This window comes from Apus apus, chromosome 4 (assembly GCF_020740795.1).
Source record: "Apus apus isolate bApuApu2 chromosome 4, bApuApu2.pri.cur, whole genome shotgun sequence".
In the NCBI taxonomy this organism is placed as follows: Eukaryota; Metazoa; Chordata; class Aves; order Apodiformes; family Apodidae; genus Apus; species Apus apus.
In genome coordinates, this window is record NC_067285.1 from 103,152,237 (window position 1) to 103,171,011 (window position 18,775).

Consider the following 18,775-nt stretch of genomic DNA (forward strand, 5'->3'; position numbering starts at 1 on the left):
AGAGAAGCCAATACATGATGACACATCTTTCAAATAATCCTATAAAGTAAAATGCAGATACTGCAGAAAACCTTCGATTATTAGAATTTTCTGTGAAAATAGATTAATTCATATTTATACCTGTATATGTGTGTGTATATCTGTCCTGTTGTATTTTTTTAATGTGAACCCGAATTTCCTAAATAAAAAATTGGAGAGGATAAGGGAGAGCCTTAAACACAAGAGAGCTACTGTTTGATTCAGCATACTTGAAAATAATTTGTTGAAACATATGTGAAGGTTTTATTTAAATTTGAGGCTTTGCTGACCTCTGCTGGAGAAAGAATTATTTACGGCTTTATGGAGATATTTTATGCAGCACATCTGCAGAGAAATGTTCTCTCTCTAAGTTTTGATGGGGAGAAAAAAAACAAAACACTTTAACTTTCCCTTATATGCTGTAACATGGTTCCAGGAAGCTCAGTTCTCTTTGCCTGCTGTTATGACATTGTTAGTGGCAATGGGAACTGCTTTGCCTTGTATCTTAAGTGTTGGATAGAAGAGGGAACATCTTCATGTCTCCGGCTGCAAGGCTCTCAGCATTTTGATATAGAAGGCAGCATGCTCTTGGCAGTTAATGAAAATGCAGTTTTAGCAACTGGGAGGAGGTTCTTGCTTCTGCTGTCACCTTTACTCTTTGGGGATCACATCTGCTCAAGTGTGCTGAGCCACCATCTTATCACAGCTATTTATGCATTCTCTCTGTACATCTTGCCTGTTTCTCTCAGCTCACTAGAGTTTTAATCTGATTTTTCCTCCAAAACTTGTGCTACTACTACTACTGTGCCAGTCGATCAAGCCTGGAACACTGTTAATTTTGCACATCTTCACCTGATCCATAAAATGCCCTTTGCAGTAGGTCCCAAGGTTCAGCTTTTTGTGTTCCCACAGCGAAAAGTGCATCAGTCCTCAGCTCTGAAGTGATTATTGAATTTGCCTTTGATTATATCTGTGGCCAGTGCATGTCCATCATAAAACCGTGTATATTGTTTCTTCTGGTGTCATCTGAGAAACTTGAACTTGGAGACCCAGACTGATACAAGATGCCTTAACGGGTGTACAGTTTTATGTGGTTTCATGTACTGCTATGCAGCAGTAAAAAAAAGTATTCAGATACAAGTATTTCAGAAGCTTCAAACTTAACTAGCAACGAGTGTGTGTACTTCTGTGAGTATCTAAGACCTTTTTCTTGCCCAGTAATTCTGAAAATTTTGCTCTGTTTTTCAGGATATTCACTTTATACAGCAAATCTTTGCCGCTGGACTTGGCATGTCGTGTCTGGGATGTGTTCTGCCGTGATGGAGAAGAGTTCTTATTCCGTACAGCCCTGGGAATATTAAAACTTTTTGAAGATATTTTGACCAAAATGGACTTCATTCATATAGCCCAGTTTTTAACAAAGCTACCAGAGGACTTGCCTTCAGAAGAATTCTTCACATCTATTGCTACCATTCAGATGCAAAGTAGAAACAAAAAGTGGGCTCAGGTAAAGAGGATGTTGATCTTTGATAATATGATCGTACTGTACTCATGAAAACAGGGTTTGGCAATATCTAGAATAATGTTCTAGTAGTGGCTTATATACACAGGGTAGGTAGCTCACTCCATGTTTTTAGTATATATTCAGGTGAGTGGATTCCCTGAGCTTCATCTCCTCTGGAGAGGGCGAGCTCAGTCGACATTTAAAATTGAAATGTTGGGGGGAGTTGATGAAGTGAAGTATTTTATTATATTTAATAGTTAAAATAGTATTGCTCAGAGATAATTAAATTGGAAACTTTTCAGACAATGATGTATTAAGTCACTTTTTAAATCTGAACTTTTTTCTTTCTCATTCCTTGAAACATCTAGATATTGGCAGCTCTGCAGAAGGATAATCGGGAGATGGAAAAAGGAAGTCCTTCGCTGAAACGTTAGCCCTCTGCCTCCAGTGACTCATGGGAAAAGAGCTAAAGTGGCAGAACTATCAAGTACTGTTTGACATGTATGAGCCTGCAAATCAAAGTGTTATTTCAGAGTTTTGTTTAGTAGTAGGATAACCTTAAAGGGGAGAGAGGAAGAAAGAGGTGGGGAGGAAAGGAAGAAAGGATGTAAGGAAATTGGGGAGTAAAACCCTTAAAAGTGAAGCCTAGGCTTAGTCTTAAACTTCTAGTGGAATGAGCATTTGTTGTGGACAGCGTTACACATTCTGTGCTTCTGATGAGGGCAGTGAGACTAAACAATACTAAGGGTAATTTTTCAAGTGGTTTTTTTTTTTTCTTTTATGATTCAAGAGACTGGGCATTCAACAGTGTTGGTTGCTTTGAAAGGTATTCCCCAGTTTTGTTCTTAGGCAAGATATATTCCCCATACCTGTAACAGTAGCTGGATCTGGATTTTAAATAACTGGTGCTGGAATTTATATAATGTAAGGACCATTTATTTAGCAATGCTTTGTGTTTTCTTGGCTGTGGGTCCCATTTACCAAAGAAATCATGTAGACATAGAACTACATTCCATTCTATAGTAAGAAAGTTAAGTAGAAGTAAACTTGGAAGAGAAGCCACACTGGCAGTTCAAAACCCGCTATTCTTTATGATGCCTTGGAAATCTGTGTTTCCAATCTGGATTCATTTGGAAGAAGTTCTCTTAATGAGACTAGATTCCAAACTTACCCCAGAGGTTTCTGGTGTTGAGCTGGCATCATTTCCCAATTGTATCATGTTCCCTCTGTTTAAAGCCAGGGTCACATACTGCTAAATGTATGTTTCCATGTCTTCCTCTTCTGAGCGGTGCTGTTTTGGGGTATTCTTGCATGCCAGCTACTTACTGCTGTGCTGTCTCTCCTGTCATGCTGATGAACCTGTGGGCTGAGCAGAGAAACTGGGAAAGGGTTAAAAGCAATTTTTATCATTGCTTGAAACCCAGCTCTGCTCACTGGCAAAACTAGAGGGTGTAGGGAAGAGGTGACACAAGCCAACATTGCTGCTGAAACAAAAAGGTTGTGTGAGATCTCCTGAAACTGCTGCTGCCGCAGAGGGTGTTAACGTGGAGCTGATCTGTTTGTAGTGTCATGTGAAGGAAGTTTATTGGGGAATGTGCCAGACCAGTACTCTCGGAGTAAGTACAAGTTGTCATTTCCTGTCAGTTTATCCAGCCTCTAATACATGGGAGCAAGTTACAGAGAGGGCAAACTGTGGCTGCGTGATTCTGCTATACAGCTTAGATCCCCTCTGCATTCAGATGAATGTTGAATTGTAAATCACGAGTGCCTCTGATTTACAAGAATGTTTATTGTGTAGTGCATAGTATAAGATCTATTTTATAAATAATGACGATCATTGAAAAGGGAAACTAACTGAAGCAATATCTGCATTAACTGTAAGCAGGCGTTACTAAATCCTCTAGCTATATGGTAAGCAGTTTCCCAGTGCTCTTCTATTTTAGGCTGATTATTTTGATACTGTCTGAATGAAAAAATGAGAATAGTAGATGCACGCTGCTCACCTCAACATGTAAAATAAAGGACTGTGGGTTGTAATCAAAATACTGTCCTTTAGTACAAATGTTATTTCTGTGAGGGGTAGTTTGACTGTAATATTAAAGAGTGAGAGCAGGATTCCCTGGTAAGTGAGGACTCATAAGCATTTTGGAAGATGTGAAGTGCAAATGCAGCTCTCAAGTCGGATACCTCATTGGCCTCTTTTCCTGTCCATTTTGTGTACCTGGCATAATGGATGTGTTTTTCTGTTGGCCATCTTAATTCCTCCATAAGACTTCTAGGTCATCACTTACTGAAAAGAGACATCAAGATGTTGATAGAAAATACATGCTAGTTCTCCCAGAATTTGGATAGCTTTGGTCCTTCACTGATGGGTACTTGTATGCTACATTGCTTTGAAGTGCAATAGAAAGCTGGAAGGTCAGTAAGTGTTTTTTAATATTACTTTTTCTATTACTACAACAAATATGCCTTTCCATGAAGGATACGAGAGGCCTACCTAACATCGGCAACATTTGCACTATGCTTTTAAGTGGTTTATTAAACACATAGACAACTTTTTCCTCAATACACATTTTTAGGTGGTACTGTAGCCGGCTTTGTGATTTAAGTCTTCACTGCGACTAGATTTTTATTTCCTTTTAAACCAAGTCTACAAGTGTGGCTCATTTGTCTGGTTAAAACATATCCTTTAGCCACTAGGTATTTTTGTAGCCATTGGCAGCCTGTTCTCCTTTTCTCAGTGTGATGTTGAATGTAACAGTGAAAATGGACATAGCTGTGGGAAAAAGGCCTGCTGCAACACTTGTGCACTGTTTGTTACTTGCAAATGTCATTATTTTGTTCTGTGATTTGATCTTTCTGTTCTTAGAAGATGTATATATTTTCTAAATGATTTCATTGTGTATATAAGGTATGTTCTTTAATGAAGAAAAGCAATGCAATAAGGAGCTTTGCACAGTTTGTTTTCAAACAAAATGCATTTGGAAAAAAAAATAATCTGCCTAAAGATGCAATTGTTTCAACTTCTCAGTAACTTGATTTGAAGATAATGCTTGAACTTGGATAAAAACAGAGATGAGCAGTAAGGGCATAGAGTTACTTGCCACTGAGCTTTTTAAGTTCTTGCAGCATACCAGATCTCTTAATTAGCAATTAAGGAAGATTTATGTAATAAATTCAGGGATTGCATAAAAAATGTTGACAATTTTACTGTTCAGGTGCTTGAGAGTATCTGTAACAAAATGCATGAGATTTTCTTTTATTGAGCAAGTGTCCCCATCAAGCAAACTTTTATTTTCTTCATGGGCTTAAGGAAAAATAAAAACACTGCAATGCATAAAAAATCTGCTACTACCACTGTTCATGCAGCAGATTAGAGAAACCAGAAAAAAATTCAACCAGGTCTGGAATTCTGTACAACCTGCACTTTATAATAAAGCCTTTTTGCAACTTAAATCAGCAATCAATCATGAACGTTATTTCATCTAGTAAAGAATTCCATTTGGGAAAAAACAAAAAAGGTACCTTATTTTTGAATGTTTTAAAAACTAGAATGACATATAGAGAACTGTTGATAGATCCCCTGTACATCATGTTTAAATGGATTTTATGTAGTTATTAAGTTTGTTTTGTTTAGATATGTGTATCAAACTGGAATTTTTTCAACTGTAAATACATGGTTTTGTTAAATAAAGTAATGCAAAGTTATCTTAATCATCTATTGTGAGTCTAATTAAGAAATTAAAAATTCAAATACCTGTCTGTTTCTTCACAGGCTTCTCTAGCGGATTTTTTCTTGGCCTGGGGGTGAACACTTGATTATTGCAGAAGGAGGATTTTTTAGTGATGCTTTCCAAGTTCTTATGTTAAAATACCTATTATATTACATGTGACATTCTAGAAGAAGTGATACTTATGCTACCCATGGTTTAATCCATTTCATACGCCTTTCTCTGGACTAGGTTTGACAACTGGTAAATTTATTATGAAAACCAGATGTTAATGCATCTATGTGAGATGCGCGGAACTCAAAAATGCTTGAATGCCTTATCCTATCTTTGGTGTAAAAAAAGAATAGTTTTAATTCTTACATAGGTATAACTGCAGAGATTAAAGTGGAGAAGCTTCCTGTTCCTTACTTAACTGAAAAGAGGCTAAAGCACCAAGATAGAAGCAGGGGTCATAAAGTGGTACCTGTGCACCATAGGGAATGCAGTTGAAGACATTTGTCTGCCACGGTTCTAGTTTCTCTGGTAAAAACCTGTCTCACTTCCTTGTACTGAAATATGTTACTGTTTGATTTGCTGGATTGGAATGTAAAATCAAACTTGCTTTATATAAGCATATAACAGCTGGATTCAATATAGCTTTATATTACATACATTACGGGAGTTGCATAGAATTGTTCAAAACTAGGTTTCCTTTTCCTTGGCTGTTTTCCCAGTACTAATTCCCATATGAATCAGTGAGCCTGGATGCCGTCCACCCAAGGGTGCTGAGAGATCTGCTGATGTTGTTGCAAAGCTGCTCTCCATAATCTTTGAGAAGTTGTGGAGACTGGAAGACATCCCAAGAAGGGTTCAAAGGAGGCCCTAGGTAATTACAGACCCATTAGTCTTATTTCAGTCTGGGAAGTCTCATTTCAGCCCTGGGAAAAGTCATGGAGCAAATCCTCCCAGGGACTGTCACAAGTTGATTGAAGCATGTGATTGGGAAAAGCCAACATGGATTTACCAGGCAAATTGTGCTTGACAAACCTGATCACCTTCTATGACAAAGTGACCCAGCTGGTTGATGCAAGGCGAGCAGTGGACATTGTCTGCCTGGACTTCTCCAAGGCTTTTGATATGATCCCCCACAGCCTCCTTCTGGAGAAACTGACTTCATTACAGCCTTGACAAGCGGTCTGTGCAGTGGGTGGGGAACTGGCTGACAGACCATACCCAGAGTGTGATAGTAAATAGTTCATCCTCAAACTGGCAACCAGTCACTAGTGGGGTCCCCCAGGGATCGATCCTGGGCCTAGTGCTGTTTAACATCTTCATAAGTGACCTGGACATTGGGATCAAGAGCACCTTGATGAAGTTTGCTGATGACACCAAGAAGAATGGAGAGACTGACACTCCAGTAAGGAGTGCTAACCTCCAGGATGACCAGGGCAGACTGGGAGAGTGAGCTAGCAGGAACCTCATGAAGTTCAATGGGGAGAAGTATCTTGCACATGGGAGCATGTAACCCTGGAGTGCAGTTCAGACTGGGATCCAGCTGGCTGGAGAGCAGCCCTGTGGAAAGGGACCTGGGAGTCTGGGTGGATAACAGGCTCAACATGAGTAAACAGTGTGCTGCAGCAGCAAAGAAAGCCAACAGGATGCTGGGCTGCAAAAACAAGGACATCACCAGCAGAGACAAGAAGTCATCATCCTGCTCTACTCTGCGCTTGTCAGACCACACCTGGAGTATGGCATTCAGTTTTGATCCCCGCTCTACACAAAGGATGTGGACAGGCTGGAGAGGGTCCAGAGAAGGGACACAAAGATGATCAGAGGACTGGAGGACCTGCCATGTGAGGAGAGGCTGAGAAAACTGGGTTTGTTCAGCCTGGAGAAGAGAAGGCTTCAGGGAGACCTCATTACCATGTTCCAGTACTTAAAGGGTGGCTACCAAGAAGATGGAGACTCCCTATTTACAAGGAGTCACATGGAAAAGACAAGGGGTAATGAGCACAAGTTGATCCTGGGGAGATTCCGATTGGACACAAGCGGTAAATTTTTCACCATGAGGACATTGGTGATGTCAAGCATTGGAATAATCTCCCAAGGGAAGTGGTGGATTCCCCCACATTGAACAGTTTTAAGTCTCAGCTTGACAGGGTGCTGAGCCATCTCCTATAAGCTATAGTAGTACCTAGAAAGGTTGGACCAGGTGATCCTTGAGATCACTTCCAACTTGGTATTCTATGATTGTATGAATATAACCAAATTTCTACTGCATTATTGCAGTATGAGTAAGAAGTTCCTGATCTTTTCTCTCACTATGATGAACAAGTTTTAAACCTTTAGTAGTAATTATGTTTTGTATTCAGGCAATTCAGAAAGCCTAGTTCAGAGGTGGTATAAAAGGAAGGTGTGAGCTGTTCTTTATAAATGTCCTTATGTCAGTTTATCTACTTTTTATCCCCATATAAAATCACTCGGCAACTTGAGTACTTCAGTTAACTGCAGGTACCACTCATTTTGGAACTGAACCAGCAGCTCAAATACAGCTCAGCAATATGGACCCACAGGATGCAGTTCTGACTGTGGTGGAAAACTAAAAGATTCCACTCCTACTCTTTACCTCTGGGACATGGCTTCTTTCCTGCAAAATTATAGTTGCTGAGCACTTAAGTCTGGTTGTTTAATACACAGCTTTGGCTACTAAAAACAGGACTAAAGATTGCTGGTCTGTCTAAGCAAAGTAGTGGTATCAGACATTAGAAGTAACAACTGGGTAAGATTAATGCAGTAACTGGGCACATCAACTAGTGATCGCCTATAAGGAGCCTACAAAAGTTGCAGTTCCTTCAATAATGAGAACATAAGATATCAGAGCTCCAGCATTTTACTGGCATTAAGTTGTTTTTACATTCTTCGCATGCATTGTGTGCCTTAAGTAAAAAAAATAATGCTACAATGGCAGCAGCAAGAGCTGCAAGGATATAGATCAGTCTCATAGCCACTGTTTGCCATGGGGGAACTGGAATTTAAAGAACGTACTATTTTGAAAGGGGAAGCTGCTTCCTTTTAACTAAAGCTCTGTGAGCAGTGCAGTTGTAATGTGTAAACACTTGTAGCTGCCTCCTTTTTTTCCTTTGGTCTTTTGTGGAATAATGATACACTATAGTTGAGCAGTACAGAGAGGACTGAAACAGTGATGGGCTTACACTGCTCTCTACTTCTGCACACACTGTGAACAAGGACAAGGCTGAGGACCTCCTAAAACAAAGATGAACCACCAAAACCATTAAAAATTCTGGTTTTGAATGGTAAGATTTATGACACTATGCAAATAGTTCTAAAAGTAATAAACTTTTCTTCTTGTGCACCAGCAAGGCAAACTTGGCAGACACATATATTTACAGAATGGGCAAGTATATTGGCTGTAGTGTATTGGCTATGTGGAAGTCCTGTTAGGTATTGACAATAAGCTTCTCTCCAGTTCTCAGCCACATCTATGAAAATGACCCCTTATGTTGTGCCCAGAGAGCAGGTGTATTTATTGTACAGGTTAAGTCAATACCAAATTATGAAATGCATACAGAGGGTGGCAGGAACAGGCCTGGAGGTGGGGTATGGTGAGTGCTCTGATTAACAGTATGGCCATGGCCTTCAAGGACTGAAATGTTAGGATAGTTTTCTAGAAGTGTGGGCTTTGTTTGTTTTTGTAAGACAGACATGCATATGTTGTTTCATTCAAACTGAGTAACTACTGTAATCACTGAACACAACACTGACATCACTTAAAAAAGGCTTTTTCAGGAGTACGTGTCTAATGTATTCCCCAGGGCTTAAAAAAAAAAAAAAGGGCATGTTAAAAATCAGAATTGCAGAAAATGGCTGTGTTTATTTCTTTTCTGTGCCTTCTTTAGTTATCTTCATCAAGTAAAGAGGAATTGGCTTCCCTTATTTTCTGCTGAATTCCCTTGCATGTAAGGATCAGACCAGCATGGTGATGTTTCAGTGTTTCCAACTGCTGACTTAGCAGCTCTGCAGTATCCATCGTTTCCTCAAAGTCCCGAAGCAGTATCTTATTGCCAAGCAACCCAGATTTCTGCTGCAATTTTAAATTGTTTCTCCACAATCGGTCTCTGGCCTGTTTGGTTTTGGCCAGAACGTCTCTCTTCTGTGACAAGACGGTCTCCATCTCCATGAGTTCAGCCTTTCTGCCTTGATTTTCAGCTTCCACAAACTGTAGTTTTTCCCTGAGCTGGCTGAGGATATGTACTGTGTTCGATACCTTCTTTTGGAGCTTCAGGATTTCATCGCTGAGGTCGCCGATCTTTTCACTGTATTTCTGATTCTCTTTCTTCGCGCGCTCCAAGTCCATAGCGTGTTGGCTCTCTACCTGTTCTTCCTGAGCTTTCCGGATGGTTTCAAGATTCTGGATTTCATTCTTCAGTTTGATGTTTTCCACACGGACCTAGAGGAGAAGAAATAAAAGAAACACTTTTTTTTTTTTTTTTTAATTCTTGCCTTGCCAGGGAAGAAGTGCTTCTGTCTGTGTCATGACCAAGTCTCAAGAGGAGAAGAGCACTGCACGTCTTCTCTTCTTTCATTCCAAGCAGTAGCTGTTAAGAGGAGGAAAGTACCCTACCTGTGAGGAGGGAGGAATGGTGGTCTGCTCAGAAAGCTCGCAAGAGGTCAGACTGAGGCCTGACCCTCACCTTGCGCACTCGCTGTTCCTTCTCCTCCTCCCTGGCCTGGACGCAATCCACCGCCAGCGCTGCCGCCGCCCCGCTGCCCAGCCGCCGGCCCAGGCTGTGCACGGTCACCGCCTTCTTGCGGGCCTGGAAGGCCACCCACTCGGCCCGGGCCCGGGCTTGCCGCTCGTCGGCTTTCCGCCGCCAGACCGCTTCCCGCTCCCGGCAGGCGGCGGCCTCCCGCGCCAGCTGCTCCCGCAGCTCCCACAGCCGCTGCAGGCTCTGGTTGTACAGCTGCTTCCCGTCCGCGCTGGCTGCCGCCCGCCGCGACCCCTCGCCCTTCCGCTGCCGCAGCAGCCCGCCCAGCCGCAGCTGCAGGCGGGTGCTGGCCTGCTGCAGCCGCTCCCGCTCGTCCTCCAGCTCATCGAGCTGCTTCAGCAGCGTCTCCCGCTCCCGCTGCTCCTCCTCGCTCTCCTCGGGCGCCTCGTCCGCCGCCTCGCTGCCCCTCGTCTCGGCTCCGCCTGGGTCGGCCTGCGCGGCAGCAGCCGAGCCCCGTTCAGCCCAGGCGGCGGGAGGCGCCGCGCCCGCCGCTCCGTCCCAGCCACTCGCCTCCTCCGCCCCGGCACCGGCGGCCGCGGTCTCCGGCTCTGACAGCTCCTCGGTCCCCTGCGGCCCCGGCAGCTCCAGCCCCGGCTCCTCGGGCCCCGGCTCCTCCATCTCGGGCCCCGGCTCCTCCATCTCGGGCCCCGGCTCCTCCATCTCCGCCGCCGCCGGCTCCTCCATCTCCTCGGGCCCCGGCGGCTTCCGAATCTCCTCGGGCCTCGGCTGCTCGGGCTCGCAGGGCTCCGGCCCCGGCGCCGCTTGAAGTCTCGGCCCCCCTTCCACCGCCGGCCCTGGTTCCACGGGCTCCTGGGACCCCGGCCCCCCCGGGCCGCCCGCCGCCTCCATGGCCGAGCCGCTCGCGCTTCCCCCGCTGCCGGGGCAACGGGACTCGGCGGCCCCAGCAGGGGTGGCCCCGCCCCCTCTCGCTGACGTCAGCTCGGCCACGCCCCCTGGCCTCGCGCTGCTACTCAGCGACGGGGTCGCTCCGAGTCGCTTCTCCTATTGGCCGCGGGACAGGAAGACGGATCCCGGCCAGCCAACCCTGGGCGTCCATTCCTTTTAAGAACCCCCGCGTCCAGGCGCATCGCTCCCATTGGCCAGCGGCCCGAGCGGGGGGCCAAGCCCTCGGCGGCCATTGGCTGTCCGGCGCCGGGCTCCGCCCCGCGGGCTCGCGGCCATTGGCGGTGCCCGGGGGAGGGCGTGCCGGCGCGTGCGCGCGGCCCGGCGGCGGGCGGGGTAAGATGGCGGAACTGGGGAAGAAGTACTGCGTGTACTGCCTGGCCGAGGTGAGCTCCCTGCGCTTCCGCTGCACCGAGTGCGCCGACATCGAGCTCTGCCCCGACTGCTTCTCGGCGGGCGCCGAGATCGGCCCGCACCGCCGATGGCACGGCTACCAGCTTGTCGACGGCGGCCGCTTTACCCTCTGGGGCGCCGAGGCCGAGGGCGGCTGGAGCAGCCGGGAGGAGCAGCTGCTGCTGGACGCCATCGAGCAGTTCGGCTTCGGCAACTGGGTAAGGGCGGCGGGGGCTGCGGGGGCCGCCTGGCAGCGGGGGAGCAGCCGCCGGCGGGGCCCTCCCCCGAGCTGAGGAGGGTCCGTCTCCCCGCCCGGGGCAGCGGATGCCGGGGGTAGCGGCCCGGCCGCAGGGGCAGCCCGCGGGCCTGGCACAGCCCTGGCACAGCCCCAGGGGAGGGGGCGTCGTGCCCGCTCTGCAGAGCCCCCGGCGAGCGGCGGGGGAGGCGGCTCCGCGCCGGCACCGGGCTGACCTTCCCTGGGCTGCCTGCGGGAGCTGCTGGCCCAAGGAGCGCTGCAGGCGGCTGGGACCTGCCGCTGCCTGAAGTTCCACCACACGCCTTCCCCCCAGCCTGTGTTGCAGATCCCACCTCACACCCTCTCCTACTCCCTGCTAGCTCTTTTCCTTTAGTATGTCAGACTTCCTTCTTGCTGAGCCAGGCACCATCAGGCTTGGGTTTTTTTCTATAAAGCAGTAAAAAGCATGACTAATTGTTGCTGGATTCTCTGTGCTTTGTTTCAGGTGGGTTTTTTTTTTCATTAAGCATAAAGATTTTTCCCTTTCAAAATCTTATAAGTTTACGATCACTGTAGCTTTAGTTCTTAAATAACTGGGAATGAGTAAATTCTGTCTTTCTTACTGTAAATACTGTCTTTCTTTATCTCTGTGTTGCTCTGAAAGACCTTCAGCAATGTAATACAAATTAGCAAAGTCCAAAAGACATAGTGATCTCAGTGCTAGCTTGGGACATGCAGACCTTTCTGGTGATGGTGAGCTGGCTTTCTGAGAAAGTGGTGGATGCTCAGGAATCTCCATGTGGATCCTGTGTCTTGATGGTATTCCTGTACCTAGTGGATGTGTTGCAGCTTGTCTTAGGGATGTTCCTGGTACTCTTTTCATGGCTTATGTGCCCCATTGCACTTAAAAATGCTTATATGGACTTAAAAATGCAGATCTGATGGAAACATGGCTCATTTCAGTGTTGCTAGAAAAGGTCAGATGTTGTGACTTGGCTTGTGAGGAGCAGGGGAGAAGGAGCCATGCTCTGACCTGAGTGCCTGGTGTGCAGGGATGTAATGGGAATCACATTATCGCTACTCCTTATTTTCTGTTTAGGAGGACATGGCTGCTCACGTGGGAGCATCCCGGACACCTCAGGAGGTGATGGAACACTATGTAAGCATGTACATCCATGGCAACCTGGGAAAAGCCTGCATACCTGACACTATTCCCAACAGAGTAACGGATCACACGTGTCCCAGCGGCGGCCCGCTCTCTCCAAGCTTGACCACGCCGCTCCCGCCGTTGGATATCTCGGTGGCTGAACAGCAGCAGCTGGGATACATGCCTCTGCGGGATGACTACGAGATTGAGTACGATCAAGACGCAGAGACTCTGATCAGTGGCCTTTCGGTGAACTATGACGACGACGATGTGGAAATAGAGTTAAAAAGAGCTCACGTCGACATGTACGTGAGGAAACTCAAAGAGAGGCAGCGGCGGAAGAACATCGCGCGAGACTACAACTTGGTACCGGCCTTTCTGGGGAAGGATAAAAAGGACAAGGAGAAGGCTCCTAAACGGAAGATCACAAAAGAAGAAAAGGAGTTGAGGCTGAAACTGAGACCTCTGTACCAGTTCATGTCTTGTAAGGAGTTTGAAGACTTCTTTGAGAACATGCACAAGGAAAGGATACTCCGAGCGAAGATTCGGGAGTTGCAGCGGTATCGTCGGAATGGGATCACCAAAATGGAGGAGTCAGCAGAATACGAGGCAGCCAGGCATAAGCGGGAAAAGAGGAAGGAGAACAAAAACATAGCTAGTTCCAAGAGAGGAAAGGAAGATGGTAAAGAAGGTGAATTTGCTGCCATTGAAAACCTGCCTGGCTTCGAACTGTTATCGGACAGGGAAAAGGTGCTCTGCAGCTCCCTAAATTTGAGTCCTGCACGTTATGTGACTGTAAAAACTATCATCATTAAAGACCATCTCCAAAAGAGACAAGGAATTCCTTCAAAGAGTCGCCTTCCCAGTTACTTAGATAAGGTACTGAAGAAAAGGATTTTAAACTTTCTAACAGAAAGTGGTTGGATATCCAGGGATGCTTCATGAAACTGCGCTGATCTGAATAAACACAGCAGAGGCCTATTACAGCCTCAAGGACTCCGTTATTTTTCCTTCCCTCCCCAAAGATACAGAAACAATGTCACTTAAACAACAAAAAAAGAGGAAATCTGTAAACCCCCCCAATATTCGTGATCCATGGTTCAAATAAGACTTTTGCTTTGGATCATGGAAAATAATTAATTGAGAAACTTCTCCTTTGGATTTCACTGCTTTTGGTACATTATTACAACGGATTTCTTTCATGTGAACTTACTCAAGTCCAGTAGTCCCAGAGTAGTTCCTTTACTCTTTACTACTGGACAAATGAGTATCAGCATAGTCCTTGCTTTTCTTTGAAGGTGGGAGATAGTTTCATTTGCTGGAAACTTTCTTCTCCCTTTGCTTTGTTTTTTGGTGTAATGCTGGCAGCAAAGTGAAGCTTACAGAAATCCTGAGCTCAGGAGACGGTGAGCAGGGATTTTTGTGACCCTTGTTAAGCTTTCAGAACATTTTCCTTAGTAACTACAGCCAAAGTGCTGGGACAGCGAGGCGAGTTCTGTCGAGAATACAGCAGGGATGAGCCATGGCAGGGAGCAGAAGGAAAGAAATGTGGTACATGAGATGCCTTCAGGTACTTGTGCTGTGGAAAGGGTTCTAGAAGAGCTGCCTTCACACCCAGCTGATCCAGACACAGCTTTGAGCTTTTGCTGAAACTGACCCACTGAAGCTTCAAGTGTTTAAGTAATTAGTATCAAAGTTGCAGGAGTCCACAACAGCTGTGATGCTCTGCTGCAGTGGAGGGGTCAGCACTACTGTGAAGTGGCTGATTTGGGCCAGAAATGGGGTTTGGGAAAACAGGCAGTGAGATACTTTGTAGAATCACCACTTCCTCTTGTGCAGGAAGCCTACTCCTCCTTTGGTACCTAACTTCTGAGCTTGTAGGGGCTGAAGAGCTGCCTCCTTCTGAATTTGATTGGGAGGGGCAGGGAAAGGGAGTGAGAGTTTCAAACTGAGAGTGATCACTGAGATTGGTTTTTAAAAACCATGAAAAACGATACAGATTAGGTTAAAAATGCACAGCTTGTACAGCTGTGCATCAAGCCTTTACCTGGTTCTAACTGCAGACACCTTGAAACGTACCAGACTAAACACACTGAAATTACTGACATGGTAGGACAACTGAGTGCAGCCAATACCATGAGAACAAGGTCCCTTGAGAGGTAACTTGTCACAGCTCATAACCACAGTCTGAACTGGGTGCTTGTGACAGGCACCAGCTTGTGCTGCAACACGGCAGGTATCAGAAACGCCTGACCCACAGCACTGTTTCAGCAGGATCTACCAGTTAAGGGAAAGATGTTGAAGAACTAGAAAAGATTTTTATACTAATGTTATCCTTAAATTCCTGTGCTGGTATTTAACCAAATTAGTAAAAAGTGGTGGTTGCATGTTGAAGATGGCACAGTGTTACTTGTGCCTAAGCAGCTTTACTAGTTTTGTCCAGAGCAGGAAGCTGTGACTGGAGGCCACTTGGGCAGGTTCTCTGGAGTGCAGGTGTTGCCAAAGTGTGGAACTGGACTGGCTTCAGAACAAGTGTAAGCTCTGGAAATGCCATCTTGGTTTGAAGCTTTGGGCTGTAGTCAGTGAGGATACCACTAAAATCTTAAAACAGTATTAATTCTGCAACTTGGCAGAAGTATACTGATCAGAACTGGGTTCTAGTTGATCTATCCAGCATTACCAAAATAGTGTTACCAGTGAGTCTAGAATAAGAGGTACCATTACAAAGCCAGCATTTCTAAGGAAGAAAGAACCAAAACTCTAGTGCCTTTTTCTTTCGAGCTTGTGATGTTATGTATGTCCCTTCAAAAAAGGTAAGGGCTATGTCCTCTTGGATGTAATACTTTGTTTGGCTTACCTTTAAGTGGCTTGTTGTGGAATACTTGAGACTAAACTGTCTCTCCTTGGCACCAGTGGAATTAACTGCACTTCCACCTTATATACATGTACAAACACCACACAAGTTCATAAGGTATAAAACCTTCGTTATTTTCTGTCCTACTCCTGAGGAAAGCAAGCTCAGCCTTTCTTTCTGGTATTGTAGTTATGCAATTTGATTCTTCCTGTAATTTGTTTCCTAACTGCCATAACATACCATTACTGATTCTGTTTTGGAGCCTCAACTCTGCATGTAGCTGGGAGTTTAAAATAATTGTTTGGGGTTTTTTTACCCCCCTCAAATCTGTGTTTTTTATATTTCTACAGTGTACTGGCAAATCTAACTGAAGCAATAGTCTTGAGCCCATCTGAACAATAACGTAAAAAAACTAGGCACCAATGAGTCACTTAAATGTTGAAGTGAATTCTGCATTTACACTTCGTAGTTCCTTAATTCCTCAGCCCCTCCAAAATGTTTCTTTGGTGCTAGATGTAACTTATTGAACATCAAAATGAATGTAAAATAAAGTATTTTTAATGTATGAAATATGGATATCAATATTTATTTTATACTTGCAAGCAAATTCAAGGTGGTAAATGTTTGCTTTAGCAAATACTAGTCCCTTGGAAAGGGCTTCCCTAGAAGCAATGTCTCATTGTCAGCTATGCTTTTAATTTTAAAGGTGACTTGCACTAGAGGATGCTGTTGTTCCTTATTTCACATGGAACTTGTTTAGTCTAAGCATTCCTTTGTTATGAGCTGCTGGTTTTTTTTGTTTGTTCTTAAGTTGAGATGCAGTTATCTTAATTAGCAACTTACTAGAACTGTGCTGCTTCTCTTCTGTGGTGAAAGGCTGAGAAAAAATATGGGAAATAGCTCTTCCAACTTGTATCTTGTGTTGATCTGGAAGTGTTTCCTTTACTGTACAAATAACCTAACCTTCATGTTGCTAATGAAAAGGTGTTTTATATGCTTAATGCTCTTGACTTTTCTCATTAAAGCTATTACTAATGATAGTATCTGTCCTAACAGCATTGATGTAAGCCTATGAAAAAGTGACACTCCATAAGCTGTCCAAAATACTGATCTTCTGCTACTCATACAGGCAGCAATGTCTATTTTAATGCTCTATGTTTACTTTGATCAGTCCAGTCCCAGTGATGTTTTACAGTAATGTTTGCTCACTAGATAACAAGGGAGCATTAATCTCCATTCTGTGTGTACTACCTGGTGCAGAAGGGTTTGTGACAGAATGTTCTGGATACAGATCCTCCTGCCCTAAGTTCAGTCACAGTCCCAGCCAAGCATTAAGAACAGCTTTAGAAGGTTTGCACGAGTCTTTTACCATCGACTGCCTTGTAAATGACACAAACTAAGCACTCTGCCATTATTCTCTTGTATGGTGGCTACAGCAAATTTCTTTGCGACTGTAACAGATTTCATTAGCCTTTTGATTTATCTCTTCTTGCAAAATGTTTTTGCATGTGGCCCAGTTGCTCTTAAGTGATGACACATTAAATACTGTGAAGGAAGGTACCTGGTGAGCATGTTCTGCTCATCAGCTTCTTCCTTAAAGGGAATGTTGCACTCATTTGAATAGTGTACTGGTGTAGCTGTGCCAGACACACAAATGCCTGTGCTGAAATAATGTAAAACCTAACTGATGTTGTGCACACTCAGCATTTTACTAGGTTTTTGCATTGTATATTGGTAAATAAACTTGTATTAAAAGTTTTCTTCCATTATTGATTTAATGGTAATGCAGTTTGTGCAATGGGAACAATGTCTGAAGTCTTTGCAGTAACAAATGGAGATGCGGTTTAGCTAAATGATGGGTAGAAATACTTTATGAAACAGCCAAACCATAAGTACTAATGGTAGCTTTGTTGACTGCTCTTATGCTTAAATTTCAGAAACACCTCCTTCTGTTCTTTGCTTGCTTCAGTGCTGCTTACTGTTGTATGGTAGAGTGCAGAGGTGGTTTGAGCTCTCAGTAAACTGAAGCTCTATGCTGAAAGCCTTGCTGAGCAAAAGAAACCACTTAAATGAGATAGTTATTCACTCAGTTTTAAAGAAGGGTACTAGTTTGAGTCTTGTGCTGAACACTTAATACCATGTGTTTAAGAACAACCTAAATGAAGTAATATAGTCCAAAAAAGACGGTTGGTGTGAGGCACAGGGACACTCATTAACAAAGTGCTAAGGATGAAGCTGTCCATTTGTTTAAATTGCCCTACTGGAAAAAATTCCTATACTAATGAAAGTATTATTTGATTTAGTTTAGATCCAGTGGGGCTGGGGTGGCAGGCAGGCCAGAACACATGACAGTTCTTCAAAGGTATATAAATTGACCCATGTCCCTTTATGTAAGTTGAGTGTGGGTTCAAATCAAAGTGCAACAGTTTCTGCAGTCCTGCTTTATGCAGCTACAGTGTGCCCTAACCCAGATGGGAGGAAGTTACTTCCAAATGCAATTTGAATATATGGAATCCCCCTTTTTTTTTTTTTAACCTGTAGTTTTACACTCAATCTTTGCACTTTGATCCCTGTATTTGATTAGTTTAAAAAAAAAACAACAACCCTGTAGTTGTCTTCTCACACATAGCAAAAATCATTCTCCCTCCCTGCCTAGTCAAAGCATTGATTTTCTTTCTTAGACTTGAGAAAGAATAAATGAATCCTTAAACATGACTGACCCCAAGCAGTGTGCATTTAGGTTGCTCCCGATTCCCATGAGGCAAATCAGCACTGGAAAAAGTCTTAACAAGGAATCAGGTCTCACCATTAGTAGGTCTAGTGCTCAATAAGCTGTTGGCAACTCTGCATCTGAACCAAGAAAAAAATTATCAATACTTGACCTTAAGGTAAGAAGCTTCTTAATCCAAGACAACCAAAAACAAGGGTGAAAAATTCAGAGTACTTACTGTTTACCAGGTCCTAATAACATGCATAAGTTTGAGCTTTCTGTCCTGTGTGTTAAATGTATGGGCTTTGAGAATGGAGGAGGACAGAGGCTCTGTCAGTTGTGTAATTTGCCAAGTTCTGTCAGCTATCCAGGTGACCAGACAAATGCAGGACAAAGCATTAAGTTAATCATGTATTGTATTTTAGAGCCTGATCTGCAGGACTGGGAGCAGCAGGTGTAGTTAAGACATGACAAGAGCTGCATATGGGAAAAGTTCGGTTGCAACTTAAGATCC

At 44.3% G+C, this 18,775-nt stretch overlaps 3 protein-coding genes across 5 annotated transcripts in view; 2 read left to right on the forward strand and 1 right to left on the reverse strand.

Moving 5' to 3' along the window:
* The window catches only part of TBC1D14 (TBC1 domain family member 14), a 68,294-nt gene extending 63,058 nt beyond the window's left edge, over nucleotides 1–5,236 (forward strand). For all 3 annotated transcript variants that reach the window (XM_051617392.1, XM_051617394.1, XM_051617395.1), the window contains 2 exons: nucleotides 1,267–1,525; nucleotides 1,891–5,236. In XM_051617392.1, the coding sequence (XP_051473352.1) occupies nucleotides 1,267–1,525; nucleotides 1,891–1,956 (325 nt within the window). In that variant the 3' untranslated portion in view covers nucleotides 1,957–5,236. The remainder of the gene's footprint in view (nucleotides 1–1,266; nucleotides 1,526–1,890) is intronic.
* A 3,344-nt stretch (nucleotides 5,237–8,580) lies between these two features.
* On the reverse strand, nucleotides 8,581–10,868 carry CCDC96 (coiled-coil domain containing 96). The gene is made up of 2 exons (XM_051618307.1): nucleotides 9,945–10,868; nucleotides 8,581–9,700 (listed from the first exon to the last, which is right to left on the reverse strand). The coding sequence occupies exons 1-2, from the start codon at nucleotides 10,866–10,868 to the stop codon at nucleotides 9,146–9,148; spliced, it is 1,479 nt and encodes a 492-aa protein (XP_051474267.1). The 3' UTR covers nucleotides 8,581–9,145.
* Nucleotides 10,869–11,258: 390 nt separating this feature from the next.
* On the forward strand, nucleotides 11,259–16,121 carry TADA2B (transcriptional adaptor 2B). Its single transcript, XM_051617794.1, has 2 exons — nucleotides 11,259–11,533; nucleotides 12,650–16,121. Exons 1-2 carry the CDS (start codon nucleotides 11,264–11,266, stop codon nucleotides 13,640–13,642), a joined length of 1,263 nt encoding a protein of 420 aa, XP_051473754.1. The 5' UTR covers nucleotides 11,259–11,263; the 3' UTR covers nucleotides 13,643–16,121.
* The last annotated feature ends 2,654 nt before the right edge of the window (nucleotides 16,122–18,775 follow it).

Coding starts and splice junctions, on each gene's coding strand:
- CCDC96 (XM_051618307.1), bottom strand. CDS start 10,868: ATGGAGGCGGCGGGCGGCCCGGGGGGGCCGGGGTCCCAGGAGCCCGTG. Junction 9,701..9,944: donor AGGAACAGCGAGTGCGCAAG/GTGAGGGTCAGG, acceptor CTTCTCCTCTAG/GTCCGTGTGGAAAACATCAA.
- TADA2B (XM_051617794.1), top strand. CDS start 11,264: ATGGCGGAACTGGGGAAGAAGTACTGCGTGTACTGCCTGGCCGAGGTG. Junction 11,534..12,649: donor AGTTCGGCTTCGGCAACTGG/GTAAGGGCGGCG, acceptor TTTTCTGTTTAG/GAGGACATGGCTGCTCACGT.